The sequence below is a fragment of the Phyllobates terribilis genome, unplaced genomic scaffold, assembly GCF_046119375.1.
Source record: "Phyllobates terribilis strain yellow unplaced genomic scaffold, ASM4611937v1 Scaffold_7__3_contigs__length_470593459, whole genome shotgun sequence".
NCBI classification, from domain to species: domain Eukaryota; kingdom Metazoa; phylum Chordata; class Amphibia; order Anura; family Dendrobatidae; genus Phyllobates; species Phyllobates terribilis.
This window is the reverse complement of record NW_027362767.1, coordinates 62,411,010-62,437,260: the sequence shown is the minus strand read 5'-3', so window position 1 is coordinate 62,437,260 and position 26,251 is coordinate 62,411,010. Positions and strand designations below refer to the sequence as shown.

Here is a 26,251-nt window from a genome sequence, read left to right as displayed (position 1 = left end):
GCTGAACACAATGGCAGCCTATGTGCACAATTATCTGAGTATTACAGATCTTTGTGTACATAGGAATTGCAGTCAGTCTTATAAACAGGCCATTATAGTGGCGCTTGATAAATGCAGCCTCCGGTTGAATCGGAGTTCTGATGCCTCCATTGTGTGTATGTGACATGTAAATGCTGGGAAGTCGCACGCCTATAAGCCATTGCTGCTATACTTTCTAGAACTGTGCATGTATAGACTTTGTGGAAGAAAAAAAATAAAAGCAAAAGTACAATGCAGGAATTTCATACAATGCTTACTACCAGTCTCTGGAATTTGCGAAGATCCCGTGTCCTCCTCTCTGCACTACTCTCTGTACAGTTTTGTAAAGTTCTCGCCAATGGTGTACTCGCCTGCACAGTCCAAAGTAAGGAAGGCAGCCCAAACCTCTGGGGCAGCCTCTAGGTGCATCTCCACTAACTATATAATCTACCTAATGCCGACAGCTTTGTACATATTTTGCTTTTATTCTGAGTATAGTATTTAGATGGCAACTTCAGCAGAAAATTTTAGGTTATGATTTTCTCTCTTGTGCAAAATTCTGGAACATTTCTATGTATGCGCTGGCAATGACGTTTGTAAATCACAGGTTTCCTATGGAAATATGCTGCTAAAGGACAGAATTACAACAGATTGTTGCTGACTGTTAATTCAATAAAGTTATACGATTCAATCTAACGGCGCAGTGTCTGGGTTTATGCAGGTCATATAGAATCCTGTGTGACTTTTACTGTCTCTTCTGCCTTCTCCAGGTGTAGAATAGGTTTATAGAAGATTAGGATAAAGTGTCATATGTAACGTTAATGGGACATTACAACCCCCAGTCATGTAAGGGAATGGTGTCGGCAGCACATCGCGTTTACAGGGAGGTGATGTGCTGCCGACAGCGCTGATTTACTGACCTGCAATCAGCCGATGAACTAAAATTTGGCTCATTTGTCGGCTGATCTGCACCAGTCGAGGATTTAGGGATGAGTTATTTTTTGCCGATCAACCCATCTAAATTCTGACTATGCTGTAGACTTTGTGAAACCTACAATGTAAGGATCAAGGTTATCACGAACGAGTATTCCTTGGAGTGCTAGCTTTGCTGCACGAAAGATCTTCGTCTTGTTCTGCCAAGAAAAATGGCAGCCTATGCGCACTGAGTGACCGATTACAAGTCATATTGTTAAGCCGCAAGATTGAGACAAATTGTGCAACTGTTGGCCACCCTTTAGGGGCGGGAGTTTTGGTGAGATCATGTGGTCTCGCACTAGGGTGCCATAGACTTTGAAGGAATGTTGGCAGACCCTTGGATTGGCCAAGTATTCCAATCTAATGGGGGTGTTCTCACATATACCGTCAGCATGGACATGCTCAATTTTAATCCTTCGTTTTTACAGAAGGCTACCCAACGTTAGAGGTGAGCATATATGGATAACAGAATAAGACTGGGTCTATATTATGACTTTGCCCAGAACAAAGGACGGGCTGTTAGAGATCATTATGTGCCACTGCTACATCACAGCACAATGCAATTAAATGGGGTCACGGTATTGTGATTAGCAAGTCACACAAAGGGAACACCAGTTGGATTATTTTGTGACTTGTTTGTTGAGGGTACCTTGTGGGTCATAATGCGACCCAATTCATTGGTGTTGTCCCATTATTCTTTGGCTGCACGAACGCTCTCATGCAAAGCCGCCGTCTAAACCCAGTCTTATCATTGATAGCGGAATGAGTATTTGGTAGACAGTGAGTACTATGGACATAGCCATCTCCAGACTGCAGCCCAACAACGCTTGTTATGCTGAAGTCACATAGATAAAAGCTGGAAGGCAGAACATACTTGATATCCAACATGTAAGTGACTATTGGAAAGAAGCAGTATATTAATAGATATATAGCAATAAATGACATCCATATTACTACTCGTTAGAGGACCTATGAAAAAGGATCGATCGTCAAAACAATACACGAAGGGGAAGCTATACAGCAAAAAAGATGATCAACAACGTCCATAATTATGTGAAAAGGTAGAAATCTTTATTAAATACATACAATGAATGCAGTAAATGGAGAGGGTGCACACGACAGACGTAAATGGATAAAATACGCAAAGACTGCACCAACCGTAGGTATACAACCTTATATAATTCCAAATGATGGTATAAATACAGTCTAAGCAGTGGTCATCAGGTATTACTAAAAGCACGCACCATATGTATTATAAACAGTATATAGTAGGCAGTACATAACCATAACACTATTCATGAACTGTATTAACTACCTGCAATAACTAGCAGCTACTGCAAATGTCCCACCTGGCGCATGTCACCCTGACGTGCGTTTCAGCACAAGCCTTTCCATTTACTGCATTCATTTTATGTATTTAATAAAGGTTTATACCTTTTCACATAATTATTGACTTTGTTGATCGTATTGATATCCAACATGGACGTAGTGCTGCGTCCTGATCCATGTTCTCATTATAAGCCCTTTTTATGGTGTAAATGTACCATAACTATGCAAATTGGTCAACGTATTCTAAAAAGAGGACATCCTTTTGGCACACATTGAATCAAGAGAACTTGTATATGCGCTGAGTAGAGGAGACTGAACCTAGTGGTGTTTTCACACTGTATTTGTATCATCTGTCAAGTTTACAGCACACACATCTAATAGACCTCCATAAGCAGACAGTTATTCTGGGGGTCTTGCTTCTCATCAGTTCAAAAGTAGTATACTGGGCAAGAGACTTTTGATGAAGGAGTTTAAGTTTCTCCTTAAGGGCCAGGCAGTCCCTTTAGGGAAAAAACAAGGCAAATTGGCTTTTTCGAAGAGGAGAATGCCTATCTTTCTTATGCCACCTACCAGAGATAACCCTTTCACCCTGAAACTGGTGTCTTTAGATGAAGGTATTTTCTTTTTGGAGAAGACACTATGATTTGCCATTTATCTTAAGTCAAGGTTCATTACTGAGTCGACTGACTTATAAGGTTGCTACATCCAATTGGTTGCCTCAGGCTATGTTCAGTATTTATAAGTCAAAACCAGGAGTAGGTGAAAAATGCAGACGTGGTGACGTGTTTCGATGATTGTTACACTCCTGATTTTGGCTTACAAATACTGATGTAAAATACTGACCAAATACTGAATGTGTGAATGTGGCCTTGGAGCAACCCTTCTTCCACTTTGAAATTCTACAAATTTAGTTTGTTATACCTCTGATTTTAAGTAGAGATGAGCCTCCCCAGCCTTCATGGTCCTGATACAAATGTACATAGCCCGCTATAGTCTCTTACCCATTTAAATCCGGTAAAGCATTATAAAATGTTTTATTCATGTTTGATATAAATAAAATCTGTATATAACATTGTGCAAAAGTCATTGATCATCAACAGGATATAAACATCAAGATAAGGCTAAAAATGTTATGCCAGATATACAAATAAGTTAGTAGGAAGTGCAGGGATGAATTCAGGACATGTATTTTGTTCTCTGCCTCTCCAGACCATGATTACACAATCTTGTGTAGTGTATAGGAAGGGATGAGACACAGGATAGCAGTTATTTATGCTCTGGAAGGGCAGAGGACAAAAAACAACTATGTTAAATGGAGTAAAAAGATTTAAAAAAAAAAGCCACAGCAATCTAAAACTACTATATAAAGCCCTTGTAATTATTGCACATTAATGGTAGTTTGTTTTAATTGCAGTCTTCATAATCCGTGATCGATTTAGTCATACGGATATAGAAGTAAACATTGCGAAAAAAAAAGTGCAGTTGATCGATCGTAAACCTTCATATAACACGTGCATAGATAAACAATTTGTATAAAGATTCATCTGGCATTTATACATTAAGCTTCGTGTGACGTGTTTAGTTATACAGTGAATTCACATTTCCCAGCTGTACATTGTGCAGAATAAAGACAAGCTGCGTCATAAGTAAGAACAGAAGGAATAAGTTGATTTTTGCTCCCAGGGGGTAAACACTGAAGGATAGCAAACAGAGATCTGAAAAAAGTCAAGTCAGGAATCAATACATGAAGTATTTTGAAAGCTTGCTTAATTTTGCATGTAAAAAAATTGAAGGGTTAACTTTTTTTAAAAAATTTTTAAGGAGAGTGGTGTATTGCCAAGATCTAAGAAAAAAAATCACCTAAAAGACTACCTAATAATTTCAATAATAATCCTGTCTGCTTTTCAATTGAGCAGTCACTTCATTTATGTGGCCCCTGATGGAATTTGCTTCAATTAGGCACTTCCATTTGAAAAACTTGTCGTTTTTGAAAGGTCTCAAAACAACTCAATGGTGAATATAGTCTTGAAGAAGACCTATCACTAGGTAAAAGTGGCCATTTTGTCCGCATGGTATTCTGGCTGCTCTGGTGATCCTTTGGGGCGTGTCTTTAAGCTGCTCAGCATTATTACCATGTGAGCCATGCCTCCTTATAAAGAACCACAAAAATTACCACTAAAAATTACTAATTAAAAAAATAAACCAATAACTTGGGGGGGGGGATCAGCTGGAATAAAACAAGAACTGAACACTTCTGACGGGTTCTCTTTAAAAGGTGTCATTAATTACCCTCCCCTCTCTTTTCCAATAAAAGCAATTGAGATGCCTACAGTGAATAATTGCCATACCAAAACCATGCAAAATATTATGTTTTTTTTTAAGAGTTCTTAATATCTGGCTGTAATGTTTAAGCAAAATAAAAATAAAATTTGGCAAAAAAAAAAGTAGCTACAATTCCTTATATATTAAGTGTACCTTCAGTTATGAATGTAATAAAGGCTGCCGGACGTACTGTGAGCTTTTCCTTATATTGCTTTCTTTCCGTTCTGCACACGCTGGGAAGAAGCCTCTGTGCTGCTTTTACAATAAGAGGTCTGTGCAGTTTCTTAGGCACAAGTTGTCTGATTCAAGTCTGTGTGCAACATAGATGAGCACGCTTCTTTTCTGAGCTCAAGCAGCAAAGTTTAGTTCCTCCAAAACAAAGCTTCACTTTGAATTGCCCACCATATCATTCTGACATCAGTGTGTTCAGAAATATTATCAGTGAGTGGTCGGAATATACAGTGCAATAAATTAGACATTTGCTTAAAATTTCAGTAGTATAAATATTTTCTTATCCAAAAAAGGCTTAAAAAAAAAATTTAAATAAAGAACAACTTCATATAAACGTTAATACCTAAAAATTGAAGCGCAATTGGTTTGTGCTGAAAAAACTCCTTTTCCCGGTAAAGGCGAAAAAAGGCAAAGAAAGTTCACTCTGAGACTTCTTCAGGACCAACTGATAGGAAAAAATGTGTCCGCTCTTGGAACCTGGAGCAACATCCAACTGAAAGAAGAAAGATGTTAATTTTATCTGGAGAAAGGTAGTCAATTTGTAAGTACCTGACAAACACAGCAATACAACTCGAATGCTAAAGGGATGGTAATGGGGTCAAACAACACCCCTTGAAATGGTCACATAGGCCACTGTGCTTCCCCGTGTATCAGACATAAGTTTTAGTAAATCTGCCTGATTAATAAATTTGGTGTACCTTTAAAGTTATCTTCAAAGACATGTTTCATCTAATTCTACGCTAATGGCAAATACCACTCTGATGCAAACTAGTGGTGTCAAATTTATCAATTTAAATTTGTGCAAAAAAAAAAAACCTATTACATTGAAGGCCCTAAATTTAAACTGGAATTCTGGCATACTAACGTTACTAAGTCTCCTCCATTGCGTCATTTCATTATGGTAGTACATAAAGGAGTGTGCATGTGACCCATATTTGCCATTAGAGGTCCAGTTTCTGGAGCAGAGGGTTGTTGTACCGTAGATTTATTTTTTTCTAAACTAGCTTCTCTGTGCCATCTTTGGGATATGTGCATCATTCAATTTTTTTAATCATTTTCAAAATGCAGTACATGAATTGCTATTTTTTCTGGGTTGGGAATCAGCACCACACTCAGGCCTGAAAACACCCGTGGAAGGTCAAACTTCACTACAGCGCCTGTTATTTATCACGTGCTGCACAGATTTAGGCTACGTCCACATGTGATGTACACAAATCGGTCACAGATATTGCAATGGATCTGTAGTAAAGTTTTTCATGTATTACCTGCAGATTTGGGTGTGAATTTCACCCTATGAAATGGGGAAATTCGCAGTAAAAAAAAAACACCACATTTCCCATGCTGTGACTTTAAAACCTGCACTAGAATATTTTTCCGCAGCGAGGTAATACGATTTGTGCTGGGAGTTAGTTACTATGAACTCGTCCTTGGTTGCTGGATTCAAAACCTTATGGAACATGCAATTAATCAGTATCTTACCTTGGTCTGTATTAAGTGTTTATTGCCAGCAGGGGGCACACTTTCATTAACATGTAATTGTTCAATATCTGTAAAGGCTTTTTCGGTTTTCCCTCCATCAACAGAAGACTGAACAGAAAAATAAAATTATTATATCCTGGAAAGTTTTTGGAAATGACAAAATTATCAACTTTCTCGAGGTGGAAACAGGTATCAAGTAGGACCTATATAGACACTGTTGTGATGAGCTTGTTTGGCGCTCCCTGGTGTTATTTTGATTTTCCCTGACTTCTATCAGGACGCTTATTCTTATATAGACACACACAGATGAGACTTACGTTATCAGCAGTCGATCCAAGCAGCATCATGAGGTCTCTGCATCCCTTAGATTTCGGCCACTCACATCCAGATTTGGTGCACGTGCCGTTAATACTTTCCTCCGATGGATCACATTCCAGCCTGGAAGACAAAGTGAGGCAATATTCACAATTAATGCCAAACATGCTCCAGAAATATCCTCACCATTCACATAAATGACCTTTCTACAACATATTCTATCCATAGCTTTAATGGATACAACATGTACTTATTACAGTTTATGGAGCGGTTTTTGTTTTTTTTTATCGCGCAAAAAAAAAACATAACTTGCCAATAATAAGTCAATGGGTCTGTAACAATGTCAGTAAAAAAAAAAAACACATGCTAAAATCTGACATGGACCACAAATGGATGAAAATCAGATTCGGCACTGCTGAAAAATGGTAACATTTTATCTTAATGTGCAAAAAGTCTGAATGAGGCCTTAGCCTACATCTACACATGTGGTGTACTGGTGAAAAACTTAAAGGAAATATGTCACCAGGTTTTTGTTATGTAATCCGAGAGCAGCATGATGAAGGGGTAGAGAGCCCAATTCCAGGGATGTGTCACTTAATGGGCTGTTTTGTGAAGTTTTGATCGAATCAAAAGTTTTTCTGCTGCAGATCTAGCAGTTCTCTGAATACTGAACTCTGTATAACTCCGCCCACACCACTGATTGGCAGGTTGCTAACAGTGTACTCAGGAATCTGCCAATCAGTGGTGGGGGCGGGGTCCACAGATAAGCCTGACTGCTGTGCACATGACACCTAGCCCTCTAGTGATAATCTCCTGCTGATAAAACACTGATTATATTGAAACTACAGCACACAACCTAGAAAGTGACACATCACTGGACTCTGGGTCTCTGCCCCTATAATATGCTGCTCTCTGATCAGATGGCAAAAACCCGCTGACGTATTCCCTTTAAGACATCTCAGTATCACATGTATAGTTTAAAAAAAAACTTGTGACACTATAGAGTCAATATATAGCATATAATAATACTACATTAAAAAAAAAGGAATTGTAAACTTTTTTTTTTTTTTTTTACAAAAAGGAAGGAAGAAGAGGGGAGAGATGGGAACCAACTGTTAAGTTTTACATAATTTTTGCTGCAGTTTGAACACTTTCTCTTTTACAACCAGAGAACATTAGTGACATAATTAGAAAAAAAACAAATCTATTTCTATTGCTGCTATCCAAATATTACTTTTACATAGTTTAATAGTCTAGTTTAGACTACCCAGGATACTGCTGCTAGCCCTTATCTGCCCTAGACAAGCAGAGATGCAAACATTACCCTCATCATTGCCATAAACCATTAAGGGTTACTGGTAGGTCATCCTTCTCTGCACTCTCTTCCTTCAGATGTGAACAGAGAGCAAGAAGTTGTGTGAGGAGCTGTGCTGTGCTCCTCTATTCACATCTGACCACCACCGGACCTTAGAACAGCTGAAAGGTGTCGGACCTCGACCAATCCAATATTGATGACCCATCCTTAGACTGTTTCCACAATATCTTAAGCCCTGCACAACGGCTTGGATGAATTTTTGTACCATAGTCGTGTTTTTAATAATTTGGAGAGGTTTTCTTCCGGGGCTGATGTCAGCAGGGCTTGCAGGCTTTTCACATCTTCACTTGTATCTTCTACACCTGTAGAATCTACAGGAACGGCCGGAAAGCTCAACCGGAATATCCGCTCACATGCCTGTCTGCTCTGCACCAAGATGACAAACAAAGGAAACATTCAAGTCATGTACAGTCATAGGGACACTTAATAAAGATTCTGCTGATGATTAGATTATACGCAGGTCCATGTCTGATCACAACAGGTTATCTTATAGGTCACCCCCCACCTACTGTGTGCCATGTATTATTCTGCTTTATTAGGCAGAGGGGCTTTACTCACCAGGCGCAGAGTGCAGCTACTGCCCCTGCAACACTTGGCATAGTTTGACATGATACTTTTTCAGAAAATGTATATTGTGGAGAACTTCCTCATTCACAAGTCTGTGTTGCACATACATATTGTATCCATTTTTTTCACATATACCACACATACTCATTATAATCTATGTCTATTCACATGTCTGTTTTTTTTCACAAAGCATATGTCCATGCAACGCACTCGGAGACATGTAAGGTTTTTTTTTTCCCCAGCAGCATGGGCCAATACAAGTCTATGGATCCATGGAAAAAAAAACAGCACATGGATGACATCCGTATTCCATCCGTTTTTAATATTACAAAGTATAGGAGAAGCTTTATCATTTCTTTCTTTATCAGTGAAAAACACTGACACACTGCCGGTTAAAAAAGGGACACGTGGAGCAACCGCTGCCGGTTAAAAAAGGGACACGCGGAGCAACCGCTGCCGGTTAAAAAAGGGACATGCGGAGCCAACACTGCTGGTTAAAAGGGACACAGATACACAACATTGATGACAATGGTACCTACCATTTTTCACATGTGTGTGTAAACACTGACGTGTGAATGAGGCCTCAGCTAAAGGAGAAATCTAAAAACAGATAAAAGTTGCAGAAAAACTCTCCTGGCCTTCCATGAGAATCCATGAGCTTTGGAGCCCCCTTCCCCCCCCATTAGAGAGAAAGGCCGACTTCACACATCTGACATTCATGGCTCAAGTACTGATTGTGATGTACGAACTGATCGCAGGTCTCCGGACCCTATAGCCTCTTGTAGGAGTTAATGCTGAGAGACCCATGTCGTACAAAACAGTCCGTAGTTGGACCATGAATGTCAGCCTTACTAAGCTTTTCTTTTTTTTTTTTTTTTTTTTTTTTTTTTTAGTTATCCTCTACCCATTTCAAAGTTATGACTTCTTAATCTACTTTATTACGGTGTTTTGTTCCACCCCCCACCCTATGATGCAGTTCAGTTTCAGTGCCAGTTCAGGCTCCTTTAGAAGCCGCTTCCAGCTGCTGATCAGCATAGATCCGTACTCTGTATTTAAAACAGTCTGATCAGTCTGTTTCCCTGTCCGAGTAAAGGGTTGGGAAGCAGAGAGGTTCGGAGAGGGACAGTATCAGAAAGACTCTTTCAACAGAGCACTGACATTTCCTGAGCAGCAGTTGAAAGCAGCTTCTAAAGGAACATGAACTAGGCACTGAGATAGCACTGCCTGCAGCATATTGTTTGGGAAAAAAGAAGGCTACTGATTAACCACAGAAGAATCTGAAGTAAAATTGCACTTGGCCTGTTCATACATTACATAGCTGGGATTCAGCACTGCATACCTAGGCAAGACTTGATGTGAGGGTTCCAAGAGAAGGGTGCAGATTTTAAAGAAAGTATTGTTTAGCCAATACCTGACACTTATTTTAGCAAACCCATCAGATTCCTCAGACACATACCTCATTTCCTAGATTGAATGCATCCCATTGGGATTCTTCATCCGTTGGGTCAGGAGGATAGCCTTCTTCATCATGTATGTTCTCATCTAATGGTCCATTTTCATAGACAAGTTGGTCAGATTGAGGTGTGAACTCATTAAAACTCTCAAAGTCTCCCCAAGTATTTGTGGCCTCAGGTGAAAATTTGCAATCTTTGTGAAGCCCTAGAGATCCACTAGGTTCCTTCTCCGAGCAGACATTGTCCATACTAGATGGCACAGGCAACAAGGTCTTTCCATCCTCGCTGCATCCAGTAATGACATCACTGCCATCCTTCATTGTCCTTCATAGGGTTTGGAGGTAAATAGTCCTGAATATACCCGACACTGGGACCAGTGAGGCATCTAGATGGAAATCTGTAACACGAAGCAGATTAGGTCAGTTTAAAGCATATCATTTCTTTGTAGGGCTGGCAACGCTATGATGGAAGAACAGTGGCATGTGCTAAAATACCAGCCCACCCGTATGGATGAGTTGGTGACCCATTTCAAGATCTCAGCTTGCCATCAGTGTCAAACTACAGCAGCGCGAATAAAGTTTTGGATAGAAGTCGTCTGAAGCTCAAATGTTTATCCACGGATACAAAAACAGATCAACCCGGAAATCCACTGGTGGCCCAAACATCACACATACTCTATGACATCTAGCTCCATACAAAGCCATCTTAGGCCTTGTTGCGTTTCTATCTGCGGGAAAAAAAATGCAGCATTTTATAGTACCAGCAAAGTGAATGATAATTGTGAAATCTCAGGCACATGGTGCTTATATTTTCCTTGCAGATTTGAACCTTCAAATCTTAGGACGTCCATTCTTTCAGCATCTTTTACCCATTCAAATTTGAATGGGGGGGGGCCCCAATAAAACGCGCCCATTTTAAGCAGCTTTTTTCCTGCCAACACTTGAGTATTCAAAGCAATTTTTTTTCTGCTGCAAATACCTGTACACAGACCCAGAAGCTACGTTCATACTTGCATTTTGCCATTGTTAGACAAATGGAATTAAATGGTCAAAAAAAACAGATCCATATCACCTAACTTGTTTCCACTGATAATTCCTTTAAATTGATGAGATTAAAAAGGGGTTGTCCACTAGTATTCAAAATAGCCCAATGTGTTTTTATGATGAAAAGAAGTTTCTAATTACCACCCTCTGCCTTTTCTGCCTGTGAGTGGCGCTATCGGTGGCCGCTCACAGACATCACGTAACCCCCCGCTGACGTCACATCAAGTGAGGCATGACTCAGCGCTGGGGTCCCCGCGGTGGCCGCTGGGTTTTGGGCGGGGTTACCCAGCGCGTCACACCCAGCATCCACCACACTTTCTCAATGAATGGGGAGAAGCAGAGCGCGCGGTGGATGCCGGGTGTGACGCGCGGGGTAACCCCACCCACAGCCCAGCACCCACCGTGGAACGCGGAAGACAGAGACCCCCGGCTGCTTCCGGAATCATGACATGACGTCAGAGCCGGCTGCAGCCAGGGGTCACGTGCTGCCTGTGAGCGGCCAGCGATAGCGCCACTCACAGGCAGAAACAGCACCAGGAGGTAATTAGAAAGAGGCTTCTTTTCATCAGAAAAACACATTGGGCTATTTTGAATAGTAATGGACAACCCCTTTAATGGGAAGTTTCACATCAAGGTTGCTGTAATAAAGAATACAATGTATAATATTCTGCACACAATGGCCCTGTAAGCAGAGGAAATGTTGCAGGATTGCTACATTACTTGTTTCTAATCGCATTGTTCCTCAGAGCTGAGATGTGGAAACAGACATTGCAGAAAGTGTGTCGCAGTCATACACAGATGAGCCCTCATTATCGGGCCTCACAATAGTTATGTACTTAATTTCTGTGTCATAAGAAAAGCACATATTGTTTAAATCCATTTTGTTAAATTTTTATAATTTCTTGATATTATTTTTAAATTTTTCATATCACTTTGTAAAATAAAGAATAGAATATAAATAAAATAAAAAAAATAGAATTGGTTTTAATGTTCACACTGGCCACTAGGCCTAAAAGGAGAGTCACAATTTCTATTCTTTTCAGCAGCAACTTGGACAAAAGCAACAATGGTCCAACACTGACCCTATGGAGGTGAATAAAAGTATTTTCTGCTCATGCTTTGATCTGAGCAAAGGTCATTGTGCAGGAATGTAGAGAAGGTGAGCTGTGACATCACCTATTGTGAATGGTGGATCCTGTGTTATCTACTGTATATAGAGGTGTTATCAGTCATTGTACAGGAGGAGGAGGTGAGCTGTGATATCACCTATTGTGAATGGTGGATCCTGTGTTATCTACTGTACATAGAGGTGTTATCAGTCATTGTACAGGAGGGGGAGGTGAGCGGTGATATCTGGTGTGAATAGTGGATCCTGTGTTATCTACTGTGTATAGAGGTGTTATCAGTCATTGTACAGGAGGAGGTGAGCTGTGATATCACCTATTGTGAATAGTGGCTCCTGTGCTATCAGTTATTGTACAGAAGGAGGTGAGCTGTGAAATCACCTATTGTGAATAGTGGATTCTGTGCCATCTACTATATATAGAGGTGTTACATTTTATTGTAATCCTGTCTGTGAGGATAATGAGACTGCTGAAAAACCTGTACAGAACAGGAAGTATGAGTGTAGCATAAAGCCTATTGGTCAGTGTAAAAATAGCACGTTTTCTGATTTTATTTATTTTTTATAGAACAAGTGATTTTAATAATTGAAAAACATCAAAAATGTTAAAAAAATAAATTTACCATAAAGACCTTCTATAAACAATAGGTCGTTTTCTGAGGACAAATACAATTTAATAGGACAGTGAAACATTACAGGGTTAATTACTTACATTTTAACGGCCATATAATGACCTCGGGACCTGCTGTTGTTCTACAGAACCAAACGGACTGAAATAGGATTTTTATTGTGATTGTGAACCACTTGGTGGTAAAATGGTACCGATATCACGGAGCGGCTCTCTGTGAATGTAATGCTCATCCTTACACTGGCCATAAGGTAATCAATACCGCTTATCACATAACAATTACTAACACTGGAACCAATAAGAACGTTTTAGATCTCTCTTCTTAAAAGGACTTAAAGGGATATTCTAGTCTACACATGGTACAAGTCTGACCCTTGAGACCCCCACAATTGCAAAAATCAATGAATTCAGCCATCTTCGGAGCAGCACTGATACCCGTCTCATCCACAGGGGTTGCCAGTCCCTTGTTCAGGCCATTTGTGGATCCAGTTGACAGGTAATAACGTGTATAGACCAGAATCTTCCCATGGAAAGTGCACGGATGGAATAGAAATGTGAAAATTCAGCCCAATATGGGAAGTTGCCACTAGAGGCAAAGACCCCACCCCAGCTCATGGATGCCTCTGCTCCTTTAAGAGCAATGGCGGCAGGTGTCCTTGACTTTATTATGAGGCATACACAATCACACATGCAATAGTGTCATTTGCTGATGAGCAGAATGCACCTGTGTAGGATAAATATGCAGTATACCCCATAGGGGTCCGGGCCGCTCATGTACACTATATCACTGCATGCACAGATTTCCCTGAAGTCATCGCACTATTTCGAGTCGCAGCAGCAGGAGATAGAAAATTGCTTGGCAACTCGGGAAAAGCTCTGTAGCTAAATAGAGAGTCTCCCAGTGGGGATACAGGCGCCATGTAAATCCCGGCTTCCATATCACACACTGTCTTTGTGCAGCTGAAAGCATTGCTCCCGCAGCCCCAGGCAATATTCTGTACAGAGGCCCTCTGTGTCTTATGAAGTCAAAGTCATGATGTATTTTATAATGACCTCTCCTCCTCGGGAACCGGATGAAATGGAAATACGAGATCGAAAGGGAAGAAGTAAGAACAAGAAGAGAAGGCGATGGTCTGATCCTTGCCCACTGCACCCGTCCATCGGAGGGGACTGCGGACACGGTACATGGTTGTGTGACCGCTCCAATGACCGTGTTGGGTTACTCTTTGCAAATTCCAACCTTCATTTGTATATTCAGTATTTGCATTGGCAGTTCCATAACTTACTTCTGGAGACCACACCGTTGACAAATCACGTAATGGATGGATGCCCCAGTTTCACGTCACTTCTTTTAGGAAGCCGATATGTGTGAAAAGGGGGTTGTCTCATAACATGAACTCCTATTTAATTTTTCTCCAGATGTGTTCTTTAAAGAAAGGGACCCCCTTCCTCTATGTGCAGGAACTATGTCACAATGTTGGGCTGGAGCTACAAAACGGGTCACACGGCCAAGGCTCGCTCTGTGCCGCTACAACATCGCAGGGTGAACGGGTCGCATTGTGGCCACCAGGATAGTCACTGCGACGAGCAAGTCACAAAGTCTGAACCAGTTGGACTTTTTTTTTTTTTTTAATTCGGCACCATTCACGCGTGACCAGTGTAGCAGACAAAGTCACCATGTAGCTCCAGCCTATATCTTGCTCCTTCTACGAGTCGCCATGTAGCTCCAGCCTATATCTTGCTCCTTCTATGAGTCGCCATGTAGCTCCAGCCTATATCTTGCTCCTTCTATGGTGGACCAGGTGTGTCCATGCACTATGTGGATGGGCATTCATGTAAGGCTACATTTGCCCCCCTGAACCGCACGGCATCCCCCAGTGATAATAGCTGATCCCCACAGCTGCTCCCTTGGTGCTTGTATTCCCTGAATGGACATAATTGAAGTACAAGTGCCTCCAGGGTCAAAAAAAAAATTCCAAAAAAAGTGTCCCATCAGGAAAGTATCTGAGCCTCCTTCAGCAGTTCCAACAGATGTGACAATATTAATAGGACAGCATACAGCTCTATTCTTACCTTCAGAATAACAGACCCCATGATGGGACCCTGATAGGGGCTATTGTAAGTCAACAAGATCTGTCTGGGACCAGTGATATTGGTTTCTGTCATGTTATAGGTCCCATTTCATACTGAAGCAGGGAACACAGTGGTGCCCATACCATGCCAAAAATGTGGCTAGCATTGTTAAGGATAAGGACGCTATAGCTGAAACTTTGCTCATATAGAAACTTCTTGTCAGGTGAAATATGGCCGGCACAATGAGCACCGGAATAGTTTTCCTGGACAATATAGGAGCACTCAGACAGGCAGGTGTATGATTTGTGCATTTGGTGGAGGCATAGAAATCAACACTAGGATCCTGCTACATACAGGGAGTATATACCTCCGCCCCCACCACTGATTGGCAGCTTTCAGCCTATGCACAGTGTCCACACAAAGCTGTCAATCAGTGGTGTGGGCGGGTTATACAGAGCTCAGCATTCAAAGAACAGTTAGATCAGCAGTAAATAAAACAGTGATTTCATAAAAAATTACAGCCAGCAGCCTAGTAAGTGACACATCACTGGAATCAGAGTCTCTGCCCCTACATCATGCCGTGCTCAGATGGGGTAGAAAAAAACCTGGTGATGTATTCCCTTTAATTCTGCACCCATAGGAATCTAGGGCCCTGTGCTGAACTTACACTTTCATGCCATATTACTGAGATGGGGCCACCATTGGCCTTTAATAATTGACCATAAGGGAACCATGTGTCTCTGTACAAGTGCATGTGATGAGATCTAGACCCTGGAGCAATGTAGTATAGTTGCCCATACCAACCAATCAGGTAGCAACTTTAGTTTTCTAAAAAGGAATCTGAATCGTAAGATCTTGTATTTTATTGTCTGCTTTTAGGACCTGGCCCTTAGTACTGATAAATCCCACACGGAACATAGGACAAATTTAGGATAAGGCCGCATATAGTAGTTTCTGTGCTGGGAAAACTTGCATGTGGTCTTAGGTTTTGACATATAAAGTATGTTCACAATGAGTTTTTTTGGATTCTGCTCCAAAATCCACATGGAAAACTGCTTCAAATACTCTTGGAATAAGCTTTCTATGAATTTCAATAGTAAAATGCCTACGATAAAACATGGTGGTTATTACCACTGGATTTTTGACAGTGGGAGAAAAAGAAGCAAATGTCAGTTCTGGAGCGGTTTCCACTTGAAAAAAAAAGACCAAAATTGGCGCCTGAATATACAGAAACAAAGAAATTAACAAAAACTGAGTAAAGAAAAGCACGGCATTTAGTTTTTGGATATGGATTTATCATCCTTAAAACCCATGTTAAAGGGTTTTTTTACATGGATTTTTCAGCCAGAAAACCTGTTTCAAATACTTTTGGCATGTTTTCTTTTAAACTTTTTTTCTGCTTCTATTCATTCAGTGGTCTAATTTGAAGCTTTGTTTGTTTTTTTTTCCTTCAAAGAAAATGACCCCAAGAGCGGGCGTTGCTTTTTTTTTCCCCATTGTGGAAAAATAACAGCACCATGTGCACAATAGTCTTGTTTTCCCTGGGAAGTTGAGTCAAAGAATATTTGAAGCATTTTTTTTCTTTGTGTGCAATTTAGAGCAGTATTCAGCTTTAAAATCCACACCAAAAAGACTCAATGTGAACGTACCCCTACACATATACGCAACCGTTCCCTTCGATTAGCAGTAGAGTTGAGCAAAAAGATTTGCAGGTCCCTGGTGCAGTGGTCACGTCAGTAGTCTGTGGCTGCTGGACCAGAGTCTGACGAACTACCTACCAGCATCCCATCATCGTGGCGCAACACATGCATGACGTTACATTTGGTCTACTAATCAGAAGAGGCGGTCCGCGGGGCTCTGGAATGGCGGCCACAGATTGTCGATGTGGCCACTGGATTACGGTCTTGCAAGTCTTTTTGCTCAACTCTAGTTAGTAGCCCATCCTCTATAATAAGGGGCAATCGAATACCGAAACTAATATTGCCCCAAGAGACTGTACTGATCATAAAGAGACTGGTTCCGAACATAGACAAACAATTGCCAGGTGCCATTTCCAACTATACGAACTCTACGAAAGTAATGATAACGGTACAAAGTTCTACGAAGACGGACTCTTTAAGGATCCACCAGTGAGCACAGGATTAAGGCTGTGTGCCCACGATGCGTTTTTGGTGCGTATTTTGGTGAGTATTTGCAGCGCGTAAACGCTGCAGAAACTCATTGCATACCTTATCCCATGACATTCTGCAAGTTCTGTGCACATGGTCCATATTTTTTCTGCGCTGATTTTACTAGCAGAAAAAATATGGACATGACCAATTCTTGTGCGTTTCTGCATGCGTTTTTGCCTATACAATGCATTGGAAAACCGCATGGCAAATACGCGTCAAATACGCATGTAAAAAAACGCATGCGTTTTTCTGCCAAGGAGATGCAGAAATGCTCAGGAAAATTTCTGCTTCATTTCTGCATCGTGGGCACTAAGCCTTAGGAGCGGATCACTTGGTATGTGATTAGTCAACGCTTCCTGACAACACTGTTTGTAACGACTTGTATACTAGTGATGCTCCGATACCTAAGATTAGATGCAATAGTAAGGAAAGCTGCGATCTCTTACCATGGTGGGGGTCTGGGCCCTGCAGCGTCTGGATATCACAAGAACCAGAGACTGGGGGCTACTTCCTTGTGGCTGCCTGAAGCCTCAGCTGCGGGTCATAGAGGTGCGACTGGCGCAGGTGGAGTCTCTGTATGACCGAGCACCGAGGGCGGGTTGCAGGAGAAACACTTTTGCAATGTAGGTTAATGACTACACGCCCAGAGATTCTTCTCCTTTGTGTCTTCTTGCTGAGCCTGTTTTTAACCCGCAGTCATCTGAAAAGGAAACGTGACCTCTGTGTAAAAGCATCAAAGAGGAAACTTAAAGTTGTCATGTCACTCCCGCGGACGGATGAATGAGGTCAGTTTTTCGGCAGATGTGGATTTTTTTTTTTGCAAACCCCAAATCGAGAAAAATCGCAGAATTTTCTTTCCTGGAAGTAACAAAAAAAAAAAAAAAACGACAGAAGCCATGACAGCGGTGAGAAGCTATGACGAAGTGTTCAATTTCTCTACTCGGATATTATGCTAATAAGGTTGAAAGCCGCAATGCGGTCAGAGCGCGCTGCATAAGGCCTCCTTCACACGTCAGTGTGTCTGGTACGTGTGGTGACAGTTTTCACACATACTGGAGACACTGACACACGTAGACCCATTTAAATCTATGGGGCTGCGCACATGTCCGTGTGACCCACACGTAGACATGTCCATTTTTCTCCAGCATCATGAACGTAAATACATCCCGCACACACACACGGATGACATAAAGAGTGACACAGAACAAAGCTCCATAGACTGGAGCAGCAGCCACTGCCGATTCTCATGCTGCACATGGTGGGAACCCGGCTGCTGAGACGAGCGGTGACGTCATTAAGGTTACCGCAGTTCATAGTAGCCGGATCACACAGTGGGCAGCACGAGAACCAGAATGATGAGCGGTAATGTCACCGCTCATCATTCTGGCTGCACAGCGTGAGGCCCGGTAGCTATGAACTGCGGAAACCTTATTGACATCAGAACTCGTCACAGCAGCCAGGTTCTTGCGCTGTGCAGCATGACGCCCGGTAGCTGTGAACTGCGGTAACCTTAATGACGTCACCGCTTGTCACAGCAGCCGGGTTCTTGCTCTGCGTAGTGTGAGAAACTCCAGTGGCTGCTGCTACAGTCTATGAAACTTCGTTCTCTGAACAGGGCTCCATACACTGGACAAAGAAGACGGGAATCGTTGTGGGACCTCCAAAAACTCATCTTGGATACTTAACTGAAAAGTGCATCAGTCTATAAGGCTATGTGCCCACGATGCAGAAATGCTGCATATTTTTTCCGATTCTCGCTGGCAGGAAAAACGCATGCGGATTTTACATGCGTTTTTCCTGCCAGGTAGAAGTGTTTGTCAATCATTTTTGCATGTATTTCTGTATGCGGGTTATCAAGCGCTTTTCCAAGCGATTTTAGCATCACTTGGAAAAGTGCTTGACAACTTGGTCACACTGTATAAATCCATGCAACCGGCATGGATTTATATAGTGTGACCAAGTAATAGTTAAAAAAAAAGAATAAGAATGGTAAAAAATGAAGATTATACTTACCTTCCGATGGCCCTCGGTGTTTTCTTCGGTTCGTCTAGTCTCTTGTATGGGTCGCGGTGGTGTGAAGGACCTGCGATGACGTCATTGAGTCATGTGACAGGTCACATGGCCGCCGTCAGCGGTCGCAAAACCTGTCACATGACTAAATGACGTCATGGCAGGTCCTCACACCACCGCAACCCATACAAGAGACCAGACGCATCGCTGAGGAGACCGGGGGACATCGGAAGGTAAGTATAATCTTTATTTTTTATTTTAAATTCTTTTTTTAACAGGGTCTATGGTACCCGGGTCTGGAGGAGAGTCTCCTCTTCTCCAAACCCAGGTACCATCCGCACATAGAATCGCTTAATATCCGTGTGTACAAATGTGCTGACACGGATATTAAACATTTCAATGCAAGTCAATGGCGACAATTACGCTGCATGTCCGCAAAATTAATGGACATGCTGTTTATTTTTCCGCAATGATAATCTGCAGCGGAAATTTCCGCAGCATGTGCACAGCACATGCGGATTATTATTGGGGACCATGGGGCACGTATTACCAAGCGTTTTCGCTGAGGAAATTCTGCGGCAAAAACGGTTGAAAAACGCATAGGGGGCACGCAGCCTAAGGCCGTGTCCCTAAGTGCTGATATGAAAATTGTCGCTTCAGAGAGGAAGAGGATGAGAACTCTATTGCCATCTATTGGAAGTGTAAGTCGTTTACCGAGATGTGTTCCTCAGGAAACAGCGAAGTCACGAGAAAACCGAGTCCTAGACAGTTCGCTCACCATAATTATTTTACTTAGTTATGTGGATGACTCAACCAGAACATAGGAAACATTCAAAACATTATACAGACATTCAACCGGGAGGCTGAGACCTTTGTGCTGTGCAGCGTGGCGCCCCAAACAATTTGTACCTACTATCCTTTCTATAAATGTATCTACTGGCGTGTCTGTCTAAACTGGCCGCCTATTATTTGTTAACACCCTGGGAAATGGGTCAATTATATGAGTGTAACGTACAGGCTCGCCTGTGGTACAGCACAACAGTTTACAATCAATTACCTCTATCCCCCAACCAAATATCCCTCTCCCGTCCCGAAGTGACTTCAATGAATGAATTCAGAGGAATAGTCCATCCTCAACTATACCGAGAATACCCTAACAGTTAATCAACGGCGACGGCTGCGAGGTTGAACAATTATCCTGTACTATAATGTTCCTCAGGAACTCTCTCCTGAAACAAAAAGAAGTTTAAGTTTGGTCTGAAGTCCGTTGCCTGCCGTGATGGCACCTAGGTGTGAATTGGGATTCTGAATTACGGAACAAAGAGGAAACGTGGCAGCAAATCCAGAAGTTCTAGATGCTGATTTTGGCAATAACCATGACCTGAATCAGTCAATATGCCTATCTCACTAACTACAGGCCTTATCTCAATCTTGAGTATTTTGACGCCAGAATGTAGTGAGGTGTGTGCACGGTTACCCACTGTGGCGGCGCAGTGGGCCTTAGTTGTCTTACCAACCCGGGTCTGCTTCGGACAAACAATCGGTATATACTGACGGATGCAGGGTCCCTCCAGCAGGTGAACGGTATCGTTGATGACTGTGACTTAACTCCTCAGCGCCGTCGAACACCTCTCATGCTAAGTCCTGTCTCTCAGCAGCATTCCTAGCAGAAATCTCCTCACATCTGCACAGGTTCTTTTCACGGACACGATCAGCTCCAATCTGCCGCTGCTCTGGTCGTGGTGGGATGCTTCCACAAGAGGATGTCGTTGGACTCCCCTGCGTCACGTCCTCTGTTCTCAATAACTGCAGACTGCCCTTAAGATGGCCGCACTTCCTCTTCCTGTGTTTCACATCACCTCAGATTGTAACCCCACCTCTGACATTTTGCATGCATCTTACAGTCTTTCAGCAATGCTTAGGCAACAACGACATCTTGTGACCGAATAACAACATTACTGCAGATGAGCAAACCTATTTACAACAGGTACAGTATTATATTGATGCGGACACAGGTATATACATTTATACCACCCTGGTGAGCCGACACGCTTCTCACAGAAGTAGCAATCCTAAAAGTCAATATCGACCCTTTAACGAGCCTTGCCACATGACTTAGGATAAAAGCCAAACCAGAATCTCAATTTGCAGACACTGTGTTTCGGGGTGTTGTTCCTCATCAGTGTGTGGCACCCCAGGGGGTCTGGTTGCCACAGTGGTAGAAATACCATGTCTGAGAGCGAGCATGGGTTTTCCTGGTCAGAAGCACTGTTGCTTGCAACGCCTCCTGCCCCAGTCCAGGGAGGGGAGGAACCTGCCCTTTATAAACTGGATCTGGGGCGGGGTTAGAGGAGTCGAGTCGAGTCGAGTCTAGTCAGAGCAAGGAGCTCTGGAGGCAACACAGGAGCAGAGAGCCAGGGATTGGAGCTGATAGAGCTCATCCTGGCAGAAGACGTAGAGAACCGGACACCGGAGTCCGAGGCTGTGAGGATATCCACATCCAGCAGCAGAAACCACCTGGCAGGGGATTTCAGGTCCTTTGGCCATAGAAAGCCCGGAGGCTCAGTCACACGCAAGGGACCGGCACCGCCATCGAGGAGCGGAAGGTACCAAAGGCCCCAAGTCACCAGCCATACAGGTGAGCACCACACGGTACACTCAGGGACGTGGGCTACTACACAATTACAGCAAGGTAGCCAGGAAGAGTGCAGTCAGACGGGAAGGCCTACACCGCCACCTGGCCAGGGGGAGTCTTGTTCACTCACAGACTGACCAGGCCTCTAATGTTAGCCAGTACTCCCGGCAGGGCCTTCTTCATAACCAACAGTAAAGACCCTGAACTGCACTGCACGGACTCTGAGTCATTTCTGCTGCGCCCATGCATCACACCCTCACCATCTACACACGCTGCCCTGAGGCTATACTCCTCCCGTGGGGAGTTATACTACCCTCTGCTGCGCACCCAACATCAGCCTCAGCGGTCTGCCCCGCAGCGGTGGTTCTCAGTGACCGCAATCCACGGGTGGCGTAGTCGGACATTTAAACATTAAAAACCAAATAAACAGATCCGCCACTGGTTTGACCACCCTAAGCCATGGGACCGGGTCGCCGCCACAGAGACTACAAACCCCCAGCATTACACAGAGACCCGGCTCCGGGTATTCCCCCACACACGGCCCAGGGGGCTCGTCAACTTTGGCGTAGTCGGCAGGATTTCGTGCCCGCAACCACCGGGTACTGCGTGCCTGAAGAAAGACTGTGATACTTACCGTGGTGAAGTTTCCCGCCATCCGCAGCCATTTTCCCGCCATTGGGCGTCATTTTTGGGACACCGCGCGAGAAGAAGAGGGGCGTGGACGCCAATAGCGCGCGAGAGCTGAAGCCCTGCCTTACGTACTGACGCTGCGCAAGGTCCTGGAAGGAGCCCAGCGGACGCCGACATCACCAGCGCGCGACGCAAGGTCCTCGACCCCGACGATCGCCTGCGGAGCCGCGGCCTACGGAGAAGAAGCAACGGAAGGTAGGCCACGATTAACTAGGGGGGAGGAAGACACCAGAAATGGAGGGAGCTCCCACCGCCAGCGTGGCTGCAGCCGCAGTGATGCCGTTCACGATGCCGTATATCCCCGGAGCGGCATGGTTACCCCAGTACTCAGGGGAGTCGCATACCCTGAGCGACTTTAAAGAAAGACTGAATAGCCTATTCAAAGTATACCCCCTGTCCGAGGAACAAAAAGTGAGCATCCTGATAGGCCAGTTAATCGGAGCAGCCCAAAGAGAAGTGAAGTCCTGGTCAGCCAGGGAAAAGGGGACTGTAAAGGAAATACTGGCCCGTCTAAAGGACACTTTTGATACCCGCACCTCAGCAGAGATCAAGCTAAAATTTTATGGGTGCAAACAGCGGGCACAAGACAGTATACGGGACTATGCTTTGAATTTGCAGAATGCCCTGAGAGCCATTAAGCAGGCAGACCCTGACAGCGTGCAGAATGAGGATAAGCTGTTAACTGAACAGTTCATTGAGGGTCTACAGTCCAGCGCCCACCGAACCCAGTTGCGTGTAATGGCCTTGCAGAACCCTGATTTGGACTTTGCGCAGTTTAAAGACAGAGCCATCCGGGTGCTCCGAGAACTGGCACCAGGTGGCGCTGTAACCCACAGGCGCCCTGCTATCACCTATCACCAGGAGGCGGCGCCCTTGTCTGCAGAGCCTGTGGGAGCTGATGCACAGGCTTTGGACAAAGCCCCGGCTGCAGACCTGCACCATCAGGTCCAAGAGCTGACCAAAAGCGTTGCCGCGCTAACCAGAACTGTGCAGTCTTTACAGGTGTCCCATCCAGGAAAGATCCAGCTGGCTTCCAGTCCGGAGGACGTCCCTTGGCGCCGACAGAGGAGGATCCCATCATCCAGAGGAAGGCCCAGCGACCACTACGACCAGGTCGAACAACCCATCTGCCGTCGCTGCAACCAACCAGGACATATGGCGAGGTACTGTCATTTAAACGGGCCCAACCTGGGGCAGAGGGCCGACCCACAGGCATAAGACCATCAGGCCCATCGAGCTGGCGTGATAAGTACGTAGGGGGACGACCGGTCTTGCCTGTGGTGCTGGATGGCATTCCTATGAGTGCACTACTGGACACCAGGTCACAGGTAACCACCATCCCCTATGTGCTTTTTAAGCGGTACTGGAATGACTCAGATATTACCCGCTACCCAGATAACGATTTGACCATCATCGCCAGCAATGGTCAGCCCGTGCCGCAGGTGGGATTCAAGGAGGTGACCATAAAAATTGACAAAGTTTAACTGCCAGCGCAAGGACTGATTATTGTGGACATTGACCGTCGTGAAAGCCATCCTAAGATAACCTTGGGTACTAATTTTATTGAAAATTGTCTAGCAGAGATAATTGTCATATTACAGCAGGTTGCAATGAACGCCAGCTCCAGCCAGCAGCGTGTCTTACAAAAAGAGATCAGAGCCCTGATGAAAAGGCAACAGGTAGAACTGTCTGGTGGTGAGATTGGTAGTGTTAGGATGAGTGACCCGTTCCCTATCGCCATGCCCCCAAAAAGTGAGATGATGATCTGGTGCCGGACTGCAATCGGGTTAAGAGGAAGGGACTACCAAGCCATGGTAGAACCTACTCAGACAGTAGGCCCACCATTTTGACAGCGCGGGGGGTGGTCGATGTACGCCATGGGAGGGTACCCGTCCGCATCCTAAACATTGGGGAAAGAGAGGTATACTTGCCTCGGTATGCCACTCTAGCCAAATTGTTCACCGTTAACCAAAACTCTGTAAAGGCCGTGGAACCCTTGCCTCCATCTCAACCAGAGGAGGGTAACGGCTCCAAGAAACAAATGGAGGACTGGTATCAGAAGCTGCATGTGGGCACCGACTCCACTCCCTCACACCAAAAACAGGGAGTCTACCGGGTGGTTCAGGAGTACGAAAGAGTCTTTAGCAAACACCCGCTAGACTTTGGGCAAGTAAAGGGGGTAGAACATCACATCCCCACAGGAGACCATCCACCCATAAAGGAAAGATACCGACCTGTACCCCCTGCACACTATCAGAATGCCAAGGGAATGTTGCGAGAAATGAAGGAGGCTGGGGTAATCAGGGACAGCTGTAGCCCCTGGGCAGCTCCAGTAGTTCTTGTGAAAAAGAAAGATGGCACCATGAGAATGTGTGTAGATTACAGAAAGGTCAACCGTATCACAAACAAAGATGCGTACCCGTTACCTAGGATAGAGGAATCTTTAGCTGCATTAAAGTCTGCTAACTTCTTCTCCACTTTGGATCTTACTAGCGGGTACTGGCAGGTTCCTGTAGCAGAAGCAGACAAGGAGAAGACCGCGTTCACCACCCCCATGGGTCTCAGCGAATTCAACTGTATGCCGTTCGGGCTCTGCAACGCATCAGGAACCTTCCAGCAGTTGATGGAGTGCTGTCTGGGGCACAGGAATTTCGAGACGGTCCTGCTATACCTGGATGATGTCATCGTGTATTCCAAAACATATGAGGACCATCTGAAACACCTGGCAGAAGTGTTTGACGCCCTGGCAAGCTACGGCCTAAAGGTGAAACCCTCCAAGTGTCATCTACTGAAACCAAAGGTACAGTACCTGGGACACGTGGTGAGTGCTGACGGAGTAGCTCCAGACCCTGATAAGATCACAGTGATTAAGGACTGGCCAAGACCCTCCATCATAAAGGAAGTGCGGCAGTTCCTCGGGTTGGTAGGCTACTACCGAAGATTCATCCCCGGGTTCACCAAAATGGCAGCCCCTATGCAAGACCTCCTGTTAGGTCAGTCAAAGACCAAGAATCAGAAGCTGCCCTTCAGGTGGGACAAGCTGGAAGAGGAGTCTTTCCGCCAGCTGAAGATGGCCCTCACGGGGGATGAGATCCTGGCTTACCCTGATTACGGCCAGCCTTTCATCCTCCACACGGACGCCAGTAACGTGGAGCTGGAAGCCGTACTATCCCAGATCCAGCCGGGCAGAGAGCTGGTAATTGCTTACGCCAGCCGAAAACTACGGCCCACAGAGAGAAACCCTGAGAATTATAGCTCCTTTAAGCTAAAGTTCCTGGCAGTGATGTTGGCAGTGACGGAACGTTTCAAACATTACCTTGCCTCTGCCAAGTTCACTGTGTACACGGACAACAACCCGTTGACACACCTGGACACTGCAAGACTTGGTGCCCTGGAGCAAAGATGGATGGCCAGGCTGTCCAACTATGAGTTTACCATCAAATACCGGGCGGGACGCACAAATGCCAACGCAGACGCCCTGTCCAGGATGCCGAACTTGCCGGACGGAGGGGAAGATCCAGAAGAACTGGAAGAGATTGAACTCCCTGCGTTCCACCGTCATGGGATTACCCAGTGTTCCCACTGTGTAAGGGACAAGCACTCTGCCACGTTCAATCCCTTACCCCACTACAGCTGGGCGGAGACGCAAGACAGTGACCGAGCCGTCCGCCTGGTAAAAGAGATGCTGACACAGGCTGATGCCCGCCTTGACCCAGACGCTCTGGAAGAGACCAAACAGCTGTGGAAGGAGAAGAGTAAACTGTTTCTCTACAAGGGGAAGCTGTGCCGGAGAATTGTCAACTCCCGGACACA

At 44.3% G+C, this 26,251-nt stretch overlaps 1 protein-coding gene across 1 annotated transcript; it reads right to left on the bottom strand.

The window, feature by feature from the left end:
• Positions 1 to 3,332: 3,332 nt before the first annotated feature.
• On the bottom strand, positions 3,333 to 17,773 carry CLBA1 (clathrin binding box of aftiphilin containing 1). Its single transcript, XM_073638652.1, has 6 exons — positions 17,550 to 17,773; positions 10,068 to 10,462; positions 8,250 to 8,410; positions 6,672 to 6,792; positions 6,355 to 6,462; positions 3,333 to 5,368 (listed from the first exon to the last, which is right to left on the bottom strand). The coding sequence occupies exons 2-6, from the start codon at positions 10,383 to 10,385 to the stop codon at positions 5,219 to 5,221; spliced, it is 858 nt and encodes a 285-aa protein (XP_073494753.1). The 5' UTR covers positions 10,386 to 10,462; positions 17,550 to 17,773; the 3' UTR covers positions 3,333 to 5,218.
• Positions 17,774 to 26,251: the final 8,478 nt, after the last annotated feature.